The 17270-nt window shown below is 36.3% G+C and overlaps 1 protein-coding gene across 1 annotated transcript in view; it reads right to left on the bottom strand.

The window, feature by feature from the left end:
* tspan15 (tetraspanin 15) overlaps nt 1-17270 on the bottom strand; it is a 36866-nt gene that overhangs the window by 9735 nt on the left and 9861 nt on the right. Inside the window, exons 2-4 of the mRNA XM_017303844.1 lie at nt 15830-16015; nt 7337-7411; nt 4769-4864 (exon numbers count right to left, since the gene is read on the bottom strand). Of these exons, the coding sequence (XP_017159333.1) occupies nt 4769-4864; nt 7337-7411; nt 15830-16015 (357 nt within the window). The remainder of the gene's footprint in view (nt 1-4768; nt 4865-7336; nt 7412-15829; nt 16016-17270) is intronic.

Raw genomic sequence — 17270 nt, 5'->3', positions numbered from 1 at the left:
TTAGAAAATCATATCTATGTCCAGGTCTGACGGTCAAATCCATACGAGAAACAAGCATGAGACCGTTTATCGATGGGCTGTTTCTTTGGAAAAGTGGAGCAGAGTACAATCGAACCGACGGATGTCATTTTGCTTTACTTAATTTKATCATTTTAGACATAGCCGTACTTTCCTGAGAGACAGTGGCCCGTCCACTTAATCAAATCAAAAGTCCGGACAGAAAAATGATTTACAGCTACGTTACTTAACTGATGCATTTTAATACATGCAGAGAAGGCTGGTTGTTGCATTTTAATGACAGGCATTGTTTACTTGTATAAAATGCCCTGCACATGGTTAATTGTTATACCTGAAGGTCACCTTGGTTCTAAGCTTACAATTGACTTATAAATATGCATGGCCCCTCTGCATTCAACAAGACACAAAACTGAGAGTGAAGTTTTTCTCCAAACATCTAAATGGGTTTGTTGTGACATTTGCTGTGGCTGTAGAGTAAAAATTGTAACCAAAAAWTTTTTTCYAAGCCTAAATTGCAAAGGGATGCAGCCAATTCTATGACTAGTGTTTGTTTAAAGTGAAATTATGAAAATGGTAAAAACAATAACTTTCTTTTATCACCAGCACTAAAACTCAGTTTCCCTGCAGTAGTACTTGTTGTTATGTAATTATTAATTATCACTACTGACAAAAGTAAAACATTACAGGTCAGAATAACCATCTTCTAAAGTTGTGCACACATTACACTGATGAGTAACCTTTTAACAACACATTTGCATGATACATTTTAGAGGCTTTATGGATGACACAACCTCCAATTTGCACTTAAAGGCTGCGACCAAAGACTGGCATCTGTTAGTGTTTCAATAATGATAAAAAAATAAAAAAATCTTCCTCAATTAGTGTAAAAAAAAAAAAAGTCTGTTTGCTTCATAAATATTGACATCTAGTGTGAGATGCGACTGTTCACTTCTGCAAAACGTTAAGAGATGAAGTGAAAGGTTGCAAAAGCCGCAACTCCGAACACCATAAAAACATAAAAGCAGCTATTAGAGGAGAAAAAGGACTGTGACAACAGGAAGGTGATGGGATAATAGCACCCATTAGTTTCTTTCAAAGCTCGGTTTCMCCGTCAAAGACGTGGAGACTATTTTACAAGTAAAATGAAAACCCAAAGAACTGGCCTGTCACTGCATATCCTGCAAAATTTTTATTTTAAAGAAGAAACATTTTCTTTAACTGAACGCTTTAAAAGAAGAATGTTTTAGACATTTTAGCCGAAAGCCGTTTTCTTCAACAGAAACAGGTTTGTTAATATGTTTTACAGGCAACAGTAACAGATCAGAGTCAAACATCTAACATAAAATGTTAAGGAACATAAACAGAATAACAAGTTGATTTTTATTTGATGTTGCTTCATCAGCAAATGTATTTTTAGAAAAAGTCCAACTWAACAGATTACAAATCACAGATAAAATAAATGACAGACGTCCGATTTTAAGCTGTACGGTTTTCTACCTTATGGTGTTGGTTGGAAAATTGAAAAGCATGTAAAGTTGGACTAGAAATGAGGAAATAAACATTTTGTGGAGTATCTTTGAAGTAAGCATATCACATTCGATGTGCTTCTGAAATGTAATTTGACAATTTAATCAGAAAGTAGTTTTGCTGCATACATCGCCTAGGGAAAAATAAAAAAATACTTCCGATATTGACCTGTCAATAACTGATAAAAGTCGATCATAAAAAATTTGGCTGGTTTTGACCTTTGGTCAATTGAGTGGTGTATTAATTAAAATAGAAATAAAAAAAACATGAATTGTTCTGCAGTGTAGYCATTTTAAAGGTGACCTACTAGACTTCCTTGAACAGGTTAGTTTATGTSTAAACTAACCTGTTTATGTTTTGTTAATTAAAATGTAATTAACAAAACATGTTAATTACATTTTTTGCACAAAATTATTCTTATATAATGAAATTTTAGTCTGCTCAGTTCTGCCTATTTTCAGGGGCACATTGACGTGTGGCAGCAGGAAGCTGGAATTGAACCTACAACCTTCCAATCACAAGACAACTACTCTACCCACAGAGCCACAGTCTCTTACCAGGGAATCTGTCCCTGGTTAGCTTGAGTCATGGGGTCAGACGAGGGATACAAATATGGTATTGAACTTAATTATTTCAAGCAAAGTCAAAGTAAAAAAGGTAAAGTCAAAATAAAAAGGTMATTTAAGGAAAAGATTTGTAACTTAAGTTAGAGTGTATTTAGAGGACACTGTAAAAAGAGTATTAGGCTGCAAACTAAGAAGTTTGCAGCCCAAAATATTTAGTTTGGAACTACTTAAAAGTTTGAGTTGACTTTCTGTAGAWTTAAGTCAAAGAGATTTTAAATGTTTATTASAACAAAATAAATGATTTGAGTAAAAGTGACTTAAATTTGTCATGTTAAACCCCCTTATGAATTAAGTTGTAAAAACTTAGCAAATTGAGTTGGAAGGACTTAGTGAATTGAGTTGGGTGAGCATAATAAATTGAGTTGGTCAGACGTAGGATACGAAACTGGCATTGAACTCAATTGTTTTAAGTAAAGTCAAAGTGAAAAGTTCCTTTAGGTTAAAGATTTTTAAGCTTTGAGTTAAATGAACACAAAAAAGTAAGTTTTAATGTAATTAAATGTAATTAATGTAAATAAGTCCATAAGATGAACTGCTGCCCAAATACACTTTTTAGAGTGTAAAGCGGTAAAAACCAGCTAAGCAAATGTGCTGGAGTTCTGCTTGGGTTGCTAGGTAACAGGCTGGGCTCAGCCGGGGTTGCTAGGTAAYGGGCTCATTTGTGACATCACATTCCAGAGGTTTTTAAAAACAGCCCAGTTTCCACACACCAACATTTTTTTTTTTATTCATTACTAAAAACCAGGTGAGTGTTTTTTTAAAGCACTTGCTGTGTTTTTTAGAAGCAGTAGAAACCCACATGGAAATGAATTTTGCATTACGTCCCCTTTAAACTATGTGAAGCATCATTGCATTTGCAGACAAACTTCTCTGTCCACCGAGTCTTTAATCTCACAGTCAAGTGTTTACAGCAACCCAGTCAATACCAACAGGTTGCCTTGCAGCTGTCGTTTTATCTGGAGCAGCYATCTGCAGTTTTCCTCACCTAAAGCCAGGGACACTGCCAATCAAACTTAAAAATAAATCTTGTTATTAATGGTGACAAAGAAGCGGAGGTATTCGCCGAGCGTGGTCCTCCTTCCAACGGCATTAAAGGTCAGCGTGATGACTCAGCTGTAAGTAGCTGTGAGCATGGAGGCAAAGTCAAACGTCACCCTCTTTGTTGTATCAAACATCATTCAGAGAAATGCCGTGCTGGCTCATGAATATTTTCTTCCCTTAAATCAAAAGCATTTGTTTGGTTTTTAATTGTGCAGGTTTTTATTCTAATTTATCTCAAAAATCTGGGTTGGAGGCATTTGAATGCCAATTTAATCAAGGCCCAGGTGCTGGTCACGACTTAATTCCCTTAGTTATCCGAGTGAAGGAGCATTTGTCTTGTCTGTACCAATCAGTGGGGCTTGTTGCTGACCACCGTGTAGCTTCAATGTGCCGTCTCCAGGCACTGCAGCTTTGTGTGCTTCATAAAAGCTAATAAAAAAAGGAAAGAGCTGCAGCTTCAGGCTGTGAGCATGGCTCTGAGAGCAGGTGCACAGCAGCAGCGCTACACAGTTTGGACCATTTTTCTTCCTTTTTCAAACACAGAACATGCTGCGGACATTTAAGTACATCAGTGATCCTGCTTTTAGCAATAAATCTGCACTTTTCCGGTCATGAGAAATAGGTTTGTACTGGGTGCTGCAGGAGAGTTTAAGATGTTAGACAAAAGAGATCACTTGCTTTATTTCCTTTGATTACTACTATGTATTGGGTAGCAATGAAGGGTGTGCATAAGACTGACATAATACTGTCGTAAACATGGAGGTAAGGTTATTTTATTTATGTAGCACATTTTCAGCAACAAGGCAGTTCAAAGTGCTTTATATGAATTGGAACAAAACTTAAATCAAAAGAGACAAAAAAGGTAAAGTTAGCAACAACAAAAAAGATAATAGTACTACACAGTACTAGAGTTTCTCTAGATCTAAAGTTTGTTCTTGATTAGCAATATAAATAAGAATAAGTAAGAAGAATAAGAGTTTTTTTCTTTCAGTTCGTTAGCCGTTCATACTGGAGATCACTTACAGGTCACATATATTTGGAAGTGTGAACGGCAAAAAAGTCCGATTTGACAGAAAATCAGAATTGGATCACTTTAGGCTGCAGTGTTAACGTAGGACGAATATTATAAATGTGAAGTTTGTCAAATGTGTTTATTTATTCTTTGAATCTACATTGTTTGGTCAACAAGTTGTTTCTTCAGACATTTATTGATGCTTTAAGTTCTGTTACTCTGCTCTTGGCAGTTGGCGGTTACTGTAGCAACCGGTAACTGACGGCTCCTCCCCCTTTTTCGGTTGCTGTTTGTAACTGTGGGGCAGAAGATGCTGGACTGATGTTAACCACCATCTTGATTTCCTCTTTTGTTAGAATAAATACAGTGAACCTGAACGTGTCTGTCGTGATGTCGACCTACTGGACCTGAGACGAACATAGGAGGGTTACAGATGTTGTTTCATCTTTATGACTGCGTTAAGGTCAGTCTTATCCACACTCCTTCAAATAAAATCTTACCATACATAGTGTCTTCTCAAATGTTAGCAAAGCCATCACCTTACCTTCTTCTGGACGAAATCCAAGATGTTTTTGAAGTCTAGGTCATCATAGTAGATTTTTATGCCGTTACTGATGTTTTTGTTCACCAGGTCCAGTGTCTATAAGAAAGAAGAAAGAAAAAGCGGTCACGATTTGTTAATAAGGTGGACGGCTTCGGGCTTTTGACGCAGCTGATTTGCAGTCGGAGTAACCAAATGCCGATCAGTGAAGGTGACTGATCTCTCCCGGCTGGAATATTGAAGCACAACACTTTGACCGCTCACATCTGTCGGTCACAATCTGGCGCAGACGACAAAGTCTGGAGTGGTTGCATTAACACAGCAAGAGTGGAAAATGTTTAACTTTAGACTCTGAACTGTCATGATCAAAGAAGAGTTTCTGGTGATACGCAAACAATTAGGTTCTAAGTTTCATCCGAGCCGGTCCTCACAAATGCATTTCACATTAGCAGATTCTCTCCAGAAAACGTTTGCTCTGTTAGAAATATTACGACGATATCTCTACAGGAAGGTTGCATCCACTCTAAAACACTCTGGTGCATTTTTAGATAAATACGAAAAAAATAAAATTAAAAAAGCTAGCTGTAGTCTCAGTGTGCAGTGCTGCCTAAGAGCAGTGAAATTATTCCACTGAGGTCTTTACTTTAGAAAGCAAATGTATAGAAATTTACATTCATATAACCAGAAAATTGAAAGAAGTCTGGCCTCAGTAATGCAGTACTGCATTATTTTCATCCTAATTTAAATAATAAATCAAAACAATGTAAAAGGAAATGCTGGTTCTTATATAGAAAATTGCCATTGACTGAAGTAGAGCATTTCCTTGAAATAACAGAAAGGAAATGTCAGTCTTATGCACACCCTTTATTGCTACCCAAGGTAATGCTTGGTGAAAGTACTTAAAAGTAGAATTAGATTGGTCAGTTTTTAACCTTTCCCCATATACAAACAAGACAAAACCAGTACAGCAATGGATAAACAATATTTCAGAAATCAATAATAATAATAATAATAAAAGTGTATGCATGCCTTCATTTTGTCATGTAAAGCACCATCAAAATCAAAAAGCTGGAAAGTCTGCTCTAAGGTATTCCAGACAGGTCTGAAGACAAACCCATAAAAGAAAACATCAAATCTTATTGTATTTGTTTAGGAAATTACTGTCGGACATATTTTTTAATTTAAAAGAGTGAAAAACAGTTTTAACTCTCCACCTGAATCCCTCGAACTGAAGTACAATTGTTTTTAATATTCATAGTAACTTAGTTTTTTTAAAAATAAATCCTTCTCTTGTAATTCATAGTAGTTTCTTGATATACTTTATGTGAAGTCAACCTGATGTACATATAATAATGTGTGTAGAGATCATTGTATCTCTAGTCAGATCTAATCTAAAAATAACAACCTGATTTCCTAATAACACATTTATACGATACATTCCTTATGCACAGAGTGAAATATTTAACGTTTTTCTTTTGGTTAAGTGATTATTGTTTTACAGGTACATGTAGCTTCTTACAGCAGTAGGTCTGTGGAGTATTTTAATCTATGGAGTATTGCTTTAATTTGTGGCCTTGCTGACTCTGGTGTCTCATCTTCCTGTTTAAAATACTCCACAGACTAAAATACTCCACAGATTCTCTTTGGGGTTTAAGCCAGGAGAGTCTGGTGGCAAATGAAGCACAGAGAACGCATGCTTTTATTGAATTCAGTATTGGCTCTGGTGGCTGTGTGGGCAGATGCCAAGTCCAGCTGAAAAAAACAAAAACAAAGCACTCTATAAAGCTTCACAGAAGAGGGGAGCATGAATTGCTTTGACATTTACTGACAGACGGCTGCGCTGACTGTTGACTTGATGAAACACAGCAGTGGACATGGTTGAGATAAGTCTTCAAAGTGGATCTTGAGCTACTGTGGCGTTCCTTTTTCCGGCACTTTGGTGACCATCTGATGGACAACAGTCCAGTCTGAAGGCTTCCCCATTATTGTAGCAACCTACAGTATTATTACAGTATTGGTTTTTACATCTAAAATAAATATTTCTCAGTTAAAGCTGATTGTTACAACTAATCATGGATCCTTTTAAAGGTTCCACTTTCAACACGTTGAAATGTTTTGTGTGGAAGAAAACCAGCATGGCTCATGTTGCCCTCTACAGACCATACACATCTCAGACAGTTTAGGCGTTTTCTTTCTCTTATTTTCAGAGGATTGTTTTTTCCTGATCGTTTATTCATGCGGCTGTTTGTTTTGTGGGCAGGAGCTTTTGTCGTTCTGGTTGCAAACAAACAAAATCACTTTGCATTATTTACTTCTAGCTGGACGTGTTGCTGTGATGCAATGAGAAGATAAACTGAAGACAGATTACAAAATACAATAAGAGAAACAAAACGACAGGAGGATATTGGAATGGAGACAACACCACAGAGCAAGGAAAAACTGATAACATGCAAATGATAATGACTTTAGTTTGCTTAACGTTTGCATACCGTCTGATTCTCTGCTACATCACTCTCACAGGTCCATCCAGCTGTAGAAACATTTCAAATTAAAAGACCTCAGGTAGCTCACCTGATTGTGAAACACCAGTCCCAATAATCCTCCCAGCAGCTCCAGGATCAGGCAAACTAGCAGGGTGTACATAAACTGGGACAAAGCAAAGAAATGAGAGAAATTAATCAACTAGGCATAAACAAATTCAAGAAAAGCTCAGAAACAAAAATGCCTCATYTGCCGCAGTTTTTATTCTCTTTTTGGAGATTAAATTCATTTCCGCTCCCTCAACAGAACTGTTTAAAAGTTTAAACCTTCAAAACCGTTTTGCATATTAAGGTTTTATTTTAAACAGTGCTATATAGTCATACTAAAAAGGCAATTATTCTGCCTTTGTCATATTCCAATAGAAATCTGATTAGAACAAGAATAAAAACATTTTGATTAAAATAAAAAGAGTTACCCTAATGGGGTTTTTTGTACGCAACAGCATGTGGATCAAATTTTGGCATAAGTAACGAAAAGATGATTATTTAATGAAAAATCTGTGTGTAAGTTGAAGTTTCTTTCCTTCTACTTCTTTCCATAAAATCACCTCAGAGGGGGGGCAAAACTTTCAGATCAGGAAATCGGGTTTATTTGATTAGTAGCACCTTATCTTGATTTGTATCAAAGTAGAAATGAGGAATTTACCTTTTATACATTTTAAAATTTTTTTAAATAAATTACACAATCAGCATCAAATCTTTCCTCTCATTTGCATTCTAGGTCTGGAAGAGTCCAGATTATGCTTCAGATGTTTCAAGAAGCAGATGATGTAAATCTCATTTCACCACATGAGACAAAATTTCTCTACATCAATATTTTTGAACTGCAGAATAAGATGTGATATTTCTTATCGGGTTGTGAACAAACTCCTATAGTTCAGTGCTTTCAAGGTTGAAATTAGAGCAACATGTTTACAATAAAAAAAACAAAAACAAAAAGCCATCGGAATATGGATCTAGTTTGTGGAAAAATACCATGATAAATTGTATTTCAAGGACTTCCAAGAAGCTTTTATCAACATTTTTTTCCTCAGTAGAGACAAAGTGTTTTCTAAAGTGATCAACAATCCGCCATATGGAGCATAAATGAAGGTAATTCAATAGAGTCACTTCTGATTAGCAAAAATTACTTTAGAAGCAGAAACTGCACAGTTCCCAAATGAATCTGAAGGAACTTATAAACTAGAAAAAGTCTCAAGAGATCAGTGGAAGTGTTTATAAATTCAAAAGGACCATTGAGACACTGGTTTGGTAGAAAAACATTGTTTTGTAAAATGAATAGACAAGACATAGTATGTTTTAATGTGAAATATTTAAGGACTGCCAACATGTCCAGAATGTCGCTGCTTTAAAGCATCAAAATATAACTGAATCGGTTTCACTTCACCTATGAATAACGATTGCAATTCCTTATGAAAATGATCAAAAATAGTAATATAGGTAAAAAAAATTACAAAGTCAGACACCACTTTTAACAGAGAAATAAATATATATAATAAATCCAATGAATTCGGTCTCCATTACTTAYCATACCTCCCTGATCAGTTATTTACATTCCTTGTTTTATTATCATTTTTTAAAGTGATAATAAAACACAGCAGGATGCTACACTATGCGTATGGAATAAACTTCTCAAATATACCAGTGTTTAACAAAATAAATTTACCTTCACAGTTTTAATTTATTCAACCAACTCGCTGAGCTAGCAACACACAACTACTAAAACTAATAAGAAAAAGGTTAAATGATCATCCGAAGCTACCATTTCTGCCCAGGTACCGCATCTACTGTGATCATATTTCAACAGATAGGCGAGATCGGCTCAGTGTCAGGAGTTGCTAGATACTGGTCAGAAACTTGGTTTCCTCAAAGGCTAGCCTAGGGCAGGCAGGAATGATAAACAGCCTGCAGGCGTTACGTCTTCAGCTGCAGTCAAGGAACGGCTGAAAAGTTTGATCAGGGTTTGTACAAAGTTGGAAGTTGGCGGTGAAAGCAGATGCCTCTTGAATCTCTTCTTCAGCTCTACGAAATTAATAGGCCGATCTCCAACCTCCCGTTTTCAAAGTGATGTTGAAATGCCTTGTTGCTGAAAGGTGCTGTACAAATAAAATTTGATTGATTAATTGATTGATTAACAAATCGGAGGGTTAGCAACGGCTATGCGTGGCTAGCATAGGTAAATTTGGAAAGTTGGGGCATTGTTTTAGCTCTAGCTTGAGCAGCATCAGTGGTGTTCAGCTAGACTTGGTAAATCTGTATTTCTCAGAACGTTCTGCCACCAGGCATCTTCCTCGGTGGGGGGGTCAGCCAGCGTCAGAAGTGGGTGAACCGGCATAGCGTTGGGTCAAAAACTCCTACAAACCCAGAAGCGGCCTTCCTGTGTCAGCAAAGATTTGCACTTTCCTCTCCAAATATCATCTTCAAGAGGAAACAAAGGAAAGCATTTTTCCTTTTTTTCTGGGGAGTTAAAGGTCCCATGACTTCATAGTTTCTTCCTCTTCCTGTTTGTTGGACCAAAGTTAACGCAGCGTTGTTAAATCAGTATGTAATCATACCTGCTTGTATTCAGTCCTTCATGGCTGGATATCAAACACAGTTATAGAAAATGGAAGGATGAACTACTTATCAATGTTTAAATGAAAAACTTTCTGTTCTCAGAAAGCAAAAACACATTTATGAACCACTTCTTTTCTGGTCACATATCCATGTGCGTTTGGATCGTGGACGATCTAGAATCCTAAACATTGAAAGAAAATATGCTATTCTTGATTTACACAAAAATATAAACCAAAAATTTACACAATAATACCAGTCTTTCAAAATATTCTTGAAAAACAAAACACAAAAAATAAAGCTGAGAAGTGTGGAGTATTCAGCTAAATAAAGACACATTTTATAGCTGCATGTTTATCTACAGACTCAATATTTTCAGACTAAAACTTAGTTAAACTGAAGAGAGCAAAATAACAGTGAAAGTTTCTGAGTCATTTTAGGGAGATTTTAATGTTTGTTTTCAAAGGTCGTAGTTTGACAGCATTTGTTTCACAGCATTTGTTTCACCAAATCATCAAATATAATTTAACAGTTTTAAATCAGTGTTTACTTAAACTACTTTGATATTTTCAAAGCTTAGAGGTTTTCATTTGGTAAAACTCAGATCATAAACTTTATTTGAGAATCATTGATTTCTCAGAGTTAAAAATACACATCTACTGGCTACTATAAGAAAATCACTGTTGCATCCTCAAGTTGTTTGGGTTCCTTCAGTGATGCAATACAAACATTTCCTCTGCTTTCCTTGTGCTTATTGTTTATTGCTGCTCCACTCGCTCAGGTCCTTTCACCAAACCAATCTAGACAACCGGTGGCCATTTTTTGTTTCTTGCCGTTAGAAGATGCTGGCCAAATGCATGCTTGAATGAAAATATGATGGGGTTTTTTCTGTTTGTAAATTTCCCTGAGGCAGCTTCGGTTGTGAACTGTCATTATCCAAATAAAAGTGTACTGAAATGTGAAAAATACCAGCAAATTTTCATGGAAATGTCAGTTTCGTATATGTGAATAGAATCTCAGGAGAAAGTGGGTCATGCAGCAGGACAGTAACCTTAAGCATACAAGGCGTTGTTGCAAAGAACAGCTAAGAAAAAAAAAATAAAGTTAATGATTTGAAAAGGCCAAATCATAGTCCTGACCTTAATCCAATGAAAATGTTAAAGAGGGACCAGAAAGAAGCAGATTCTAGCAACATCCTCGAGCTCCAGCTGCTCTATGTGGAGTAATGGTTGAAAGTTCATACAAGTCAACGTCCAAAAATTGATCCACAGATAATGGAAGGATTTTGAGGCAGGTCAGGTTAGCCAAGGTACAGAAAGCAAAAGAAAAATGTTCTAACACTTAAACATTTTGAAACTAAATTTCACCTTAAAGTATGTGAAAATTATGAAAATAAATGTGTAAAATGAGCATGGACACATTTGTTGGTACCCTTATAGAAGTGTTTCTCAAACCTTTTTAGACTGATGATCACTTAACCCATTTAATAAAACACTCACAGATCACCTAACTTGAAACTGCCCTGCAATAACACAACATCTTAATATGTACAACTTTAAATAAAAATATCAGTCTCTTAACTCACGTATTGTTGACTTTGGCGCTGTTTTGTAAATGTGACTGGCCATAATAAATCATGAACACGTCTATTTATGGTGCCTTTAGTTATTTACAGATTCTGAAAGTGTTGATTTCAAGCTTTCCAATGATGCCAAACACATGGAAATAAAAAGAGAAGTAGTGAAGTGTTATGTGCATTCAGATCATGTTACTATTTGTTGTTTAGAAGCACAATAAAAAAAATAGACTAGAGTAGCTTTGGCAGAAACAACAATTCTCTTTTGCACTATTAAATACAAAAATTATACACCCATTTTTATCAATTATATTTAAATTATTTATTTTTACAGTTTTTAACTAAATAAAAATTGCAATAGCTGACGTGTGAGCAGAGCATCAAGCAAGCAAAGTCGTACAAAACTACCTGTGACTGGACTGGAGTCCTATGTTTCACGGCACAGAGCCGTTCTAAAGAATCGAATCTCCAATGAACGACACATCAACAATATCATCAAGTATAGCTCAACTTCCTCCAATCATATAAGTAATCCTGGCAATGTTTTCTTTCCACCGGTATCTTCAGTTTTTCTTTTGAGTGACCCGGTTTTAAACCACTTATCCATTATTATTCCACAATCCTTTGCTAAGCTAGGTGTAGCGTCGCACTTCGAGCTGACGTCACGGTAAATAAACTGTCGTTTACATGCAGTACCTTGCAGACCACTAGGGGGCGCCCATGGACCACAGTTTGAGAAAGACTGGGTTAAAGAGAGCGGGCTGCACAGTGGCGCAGTTGGTAGAGCTGTTGCCTTGCAGCAAGAAGGTTCGATTCCCGGCCTGGGGTCTTTCTGCATGGAGTTTGCATGTTCTCCCTGTGCATGCGTGGGTTTTCTCTGGGTACTCCGGTTTCCTCCCACAGTCCAAAAACATGACTGTCAGGTTAATTGGCCTCTCTAAATTGTCCCTAGGTGTGAGAGTGTGTGTGCATGGTTGTGTGTCCTGTGTGTCTCCGTGTTGCCCTGCGACAGACTGGCGACCTGTCCAGGGTGTACCCCGCCTCTCGCCCGGAACGTTAGCTGGAGATGGGCACCAGCACCCCTCCAGACCCCACTAAGGGACAAGGGGGAAAGAAAATGGATGGATGGGTTAAAGAGAGATCCTTCCATCATAGTAAAACTAAGCTTTTTAATCAGCAACTCGGGTTATTTAAAATGAATAAATAGGACCCATACAAATAATATAAAGGTGAGAGCTGTCTAAAGACTTTAAAAAGAAGATAATAGATGCCCACGTTAATAGTAAAGGCTACAAGACCATCTCCAAGCAACTTCATCACCTTGTGACAGCAAAGAAAACGTATAAAGAGGTTAATTAGACTTCAACCAAGCACCCACAACACCACAATAGGAAATGCAGCTCTGAGTCAATCAGATAGTGTGGATGGCAGAAAAAAAGCAGAGATAAGTAAACTCTTTAAAAAGCTTCAAACTGAGCTCTAACGTAAAGAGTACATAACTTTTTGATCAGAACAGCTGCAGGTTTTTGAAAAACAACCAGAATGGCTCTTGACAGAGAGAAAATTAAAAAAAAACCCGAACTGAGATTTAAAAAAAATGCAAGTTGGCAAAGTTTCTAGGAGAATATTCTTTGAGCTGATAGGCAAAGTTTTGATCATCTACAGAAACATCTTGAAACTGTAAATGTGGAGACGCTGCCTTCAAACCCGAGACAGCATAAGCAGTTTAAGGAAGAGTGGAAAAGTCGTATTCTGAATACATCACTAGTTGTCGGTGATTGCTGCAAAAAGCTGCCACAAAATATTACCATATGGATATCTTCATTTTAATCTATTTCCACACTTATAAATATTCAGATAAATTAATAATCAAAGACAAACTCAGACTTGTTCTTAGCATACAAAAAAAACCTAGTAAGAAATACGATTAGACTTTTGCCAGTTTTAAGTCATAGTGTAATTTTTGTTTATTGTGTACCCATGCTAATAAATTAGTCTGATCCGTTTAATTTAATTAATTTTCTCCTCTTAAGGTAGAGACAACAACTTTTTAAGTCGTGACTAGGTCCGTCAGGATAACAAATTTTGCTGGACAATTAATTGACCCAGAAGTTATTGCTATAAAAGATAACATTGTTGTTTTGAGGCCATTTCAAAGTAATGTAATGGTAGTGGCATAGGAATGCAAGAACACATTCTTAAAGATCAATAAACTTTAAATTCTAACATTTAACATTCAACACTGGAACTGGAAGACATTTTAAATACCCAAAATAAAACAACAAAACAGAAACGACAAATAAAATGAATTCTGAAGTCTCTGTAAACAAAACTGTCCTTCAAAAAAAGTCTAGCTGAGACGAAAACAGCAGAATGTCATCCAGTAAATCATAGAAATTATTGAGCTCGCTTTAAATTATCATAGGATGAATAGATTTATTGTTTATTGTGACGGGCAGAGTCGTGGCACAAGCCGGCTTCTGATCAAACACTAAACTGGATTTGCTGAAGAATCACAAACTACAGGGTTTAACAAAAATAAAGTCGACTAGGTGCTTTAAACTCTGAAAAAAGAACAAACAGCATCCTTACTGCTAATCTCCATTAAGAACACAGATTATTATCTTTTGCAGAGGAAGAAAACTATTTAGATGTTTATACTAGTCGGTGAGCATGACGGCCATGTTGCCGTTTTCCTTCAGTCTCCTCTTTAAATCTGTCTTTTTCTGGGCAGGAATATTGAAAACAACATTTCTAAATACCAAATACAACCTCCAAGAGATTTTGATATTCTGCCAAAACCCTGAAGAAAATCTAAACTGTGAGCAGAGCAGCAAAGAGGTTCGGCAGTTCAGGATTGAATGGACGTCCCAACAGAGGGCAAAGCCTCCCAAACTGCTGCTGGCAAACAATTATAGCATAGTTCTGTAATTTTCTATACTGGAGATACACCCTCTTCTGTCGATACCCCCCATGGAGAAGGAGTTTCAAATCCGAGTGAAAATTGGTCACATTTATCCAAGATGGAGCATTGAGGCTGCTGCTGCTGCTCAGGTTTTATTTTCAGCAGCTGCAGAGCAACTTGGCAGGTTTTGAAGGCTGCACAATACTCCTTAATGGGCAACTATATAAAGAAAAAAGATTGTTCAGAGAAGCATTTGATGAAGGGATGCTAAAAGCATGTTTGGATGATAAGGGATCTATTCAACACCAATAACCCTGATGGGAGGGTAGCACTTAGAAAACCTGTTAAATGCTGTTCATATTTTCTTCAGGAGGCGTAGAGCCGCCTTGTTGGTAAACCTGCAGCTCCAGTTCATTTTCAAATGTAAAATTGTTCAATATTACAGGAAAAAATAGTTTGATGTTTGGTTTCTAATAAGAAACATAAAGCAGGCTAACCACAGGAAAATAATTTATTTTTAGATGCGTCACACTGTGGACAGTTCTGAATCCATTTGCAATTGTTAAAAGTCAATTTTAATCATGTTGTTGACTGACCTAATTTAGAGGAACAGTACAGCTCTCAGACAGTTTATGGCATGCATATTAGCAGAGATAAGATCAAATGGCCCTGTGACACAAAGCCTGCACACACTGCATGACAAGCAGAAACGCTGCAGCTTCAATGGACACAAAGGAAAAATGTCCTACAAGAAACTGAGTTAAATGGTTCAGAAACAAGACAAACACAATTAAGACACAGCATATAAAAGATTCAGTTAATCTCCATCACTGTTCACTTAAAAAAAAAAGAAAAAGGATATGTGTGTTTTTCAAAATAGGTAAAAATTTAACCTAAAGGTGAATTTCAACTGTAATTTTTTATCCAGAATTTTTTTTACTTTATCATTTGTCCTGTGCACACCAAATATAAATTCTGTTTTTATTTTTTTAATAAAAACATAAATTTTAGAAAAACCCTTTATTCCTGTGCTCTTATTGGTCTTATTTAGAGGGACTCGACATCTAGTATTGAGAGCTGATCAGCTTACCGTTAACAAAATTGCCAGCAGTAAGTAAAATCCGACATTTGTGCCATTTTCTCTCGTTATTTATCGACTCACCTGCAGCTTATGGGTCATTAAGATGCACCTCATTCACTAATGTCAATTTAGAAGCTTAACTTGTTTTATCACGCTGTGATAAACACTTGCAGTACGCTGACAACATGCTAACTAATGCTAAAACACCAAGATAAATGCAGGTAACCATGGTAACCAGAGAGCACTTAAAAGATGGCCCCGCTATTTAGCAGTCGAGTTGCCCGCACAGCCGCTGTGTTTGTAAACAAATAATCCCTCTGCAGGGCAGGATTTTATGGGACGAAAAGTAGCACCGTTTTTCGTTTTTAAATTTTGATATAGAAAATCCACAAACGGCTCAAATACTCACCACATTCAGAAGTGTCAGGTTGTCCCTCAGTGAGCCCAAAACTCCAATGAACGAAACGACGAACATCACAATTCCCAACAGGATGAGGATGATAGACGGGGCCAAAAACAAAACATCCAGGGTCTTAAAACGCAGCCGCTCCACCTCTGCATAGATGCCAATGGCCAGGATAAATGTGCCTATAAACTGGAAACACAACAGATTATCAGTCAGGGCGGATTATTTTAATTTCTGAACAGATGCAATGTTATTTGGACCATGGATTAAAGAAATAATACATTCATTCCACCATTTTTTATGATAAACTTTAAAACCAAACCTTGTGAAAAGCCGCAGTACTGACAGGTCGCTTTTTAAATTCATACCTACAGTATTATGTTTGTCTGGATTATAACTTGAATAGAATTGCACTGAAGGTAACTGGATTTGCATGAGACTGTGTTGGGAGTGAATAATAATGTAACTGCATTTAAGTGGATCCCTTTGTGGAGCGCGTTCAGATTACTTCTGTTGTAATGTGGCAAATAAAAAAAACTGTTGTTTTGTTCGTAAGCCAATTATTTATATTATTCACACTAATGAGGAAATGTATCCATGTTCGTTAGATTTAAGGAAAAAGTTATAATTATTCCTTACAGACTTCAATAGCAAATGTTTGCAAACATTCAGATGAATATATAATCTTTTAACAAACTGTGAAAGACAATCCCTTCACTAAATTTACATCCAGTTTTAAACAGTTGCTGCAACACCTCAATAAAGCCAACTAAAGTTTGAAGGAAAGAAGAATTTATTTATATAGCGCTGTTCACACATAAACTAATCCAAAGTGATTTACAGGACATCAAAGGAAAAGCAAAGACCTTTAAAAATTGGCTTAGAGAGCTTAATGCGTCACACAGTTAAAAGTATCACATAAAATAAATTTGTTAAACTATAGATATAAATATCAGTAAACATATTTAAATCCAACTTTGGATTGAAGTATTGTTTTAAATATATATCCTATCAAAGTGTAGTCTACAATCTAATGCTTCCAACAGGCAAAATGTTTCCTAGTCTGATTCTTTGAAAACCTGCTGTAAAAAAAAAAAGAAAAAAAAGAAAAATGTTTTCCATTGTGATTTAAAGCAGCCAACATTTTCTGCACATCTCAGGTTTCAAAAATAACATTATAACATGATGTAAAGCTAAAATAAAGGTTGATTTTATACAACACACGTGCTGAAAACTGCAACAGCTCGACTGCATGCGCTTTACCCGAGTACAGAGAGGGAATCAGTTAAAGGTTTTGTTAACGCTCTTTCACCAAAAACCAAACATAGAAAAAAGTTGCAACTCTTTCATAAGGACCACAGCACACACAAACAAACAGAGTAGAGCCAGAGGACTATTTATCTTTAAAAGCATTGGTTTTGTCAAATCACAGATCCTGAAACTG

The sequence above is a fragment of the Poecilia reticulata genome, linkage group LG3 (assembly GCF_000633615.1).
Source record: "Poecilia reticulata strain Guanapo linkage group LG3, Guppy_female_1.0+MT, whole genome shotgun sequence".
Lineage (NCBI taxonomy): Eukaryota > Metazoa > Chordata > Actinopteri > Cyprinodontiformes > Poeciliidae > Poecilia > Poecilia reticulata.
The sequence above is the reverse complement of the archived record's forward strand: the minus strand, read 5'-3'. Positions and strand labels throughout refer to the sequence as shown.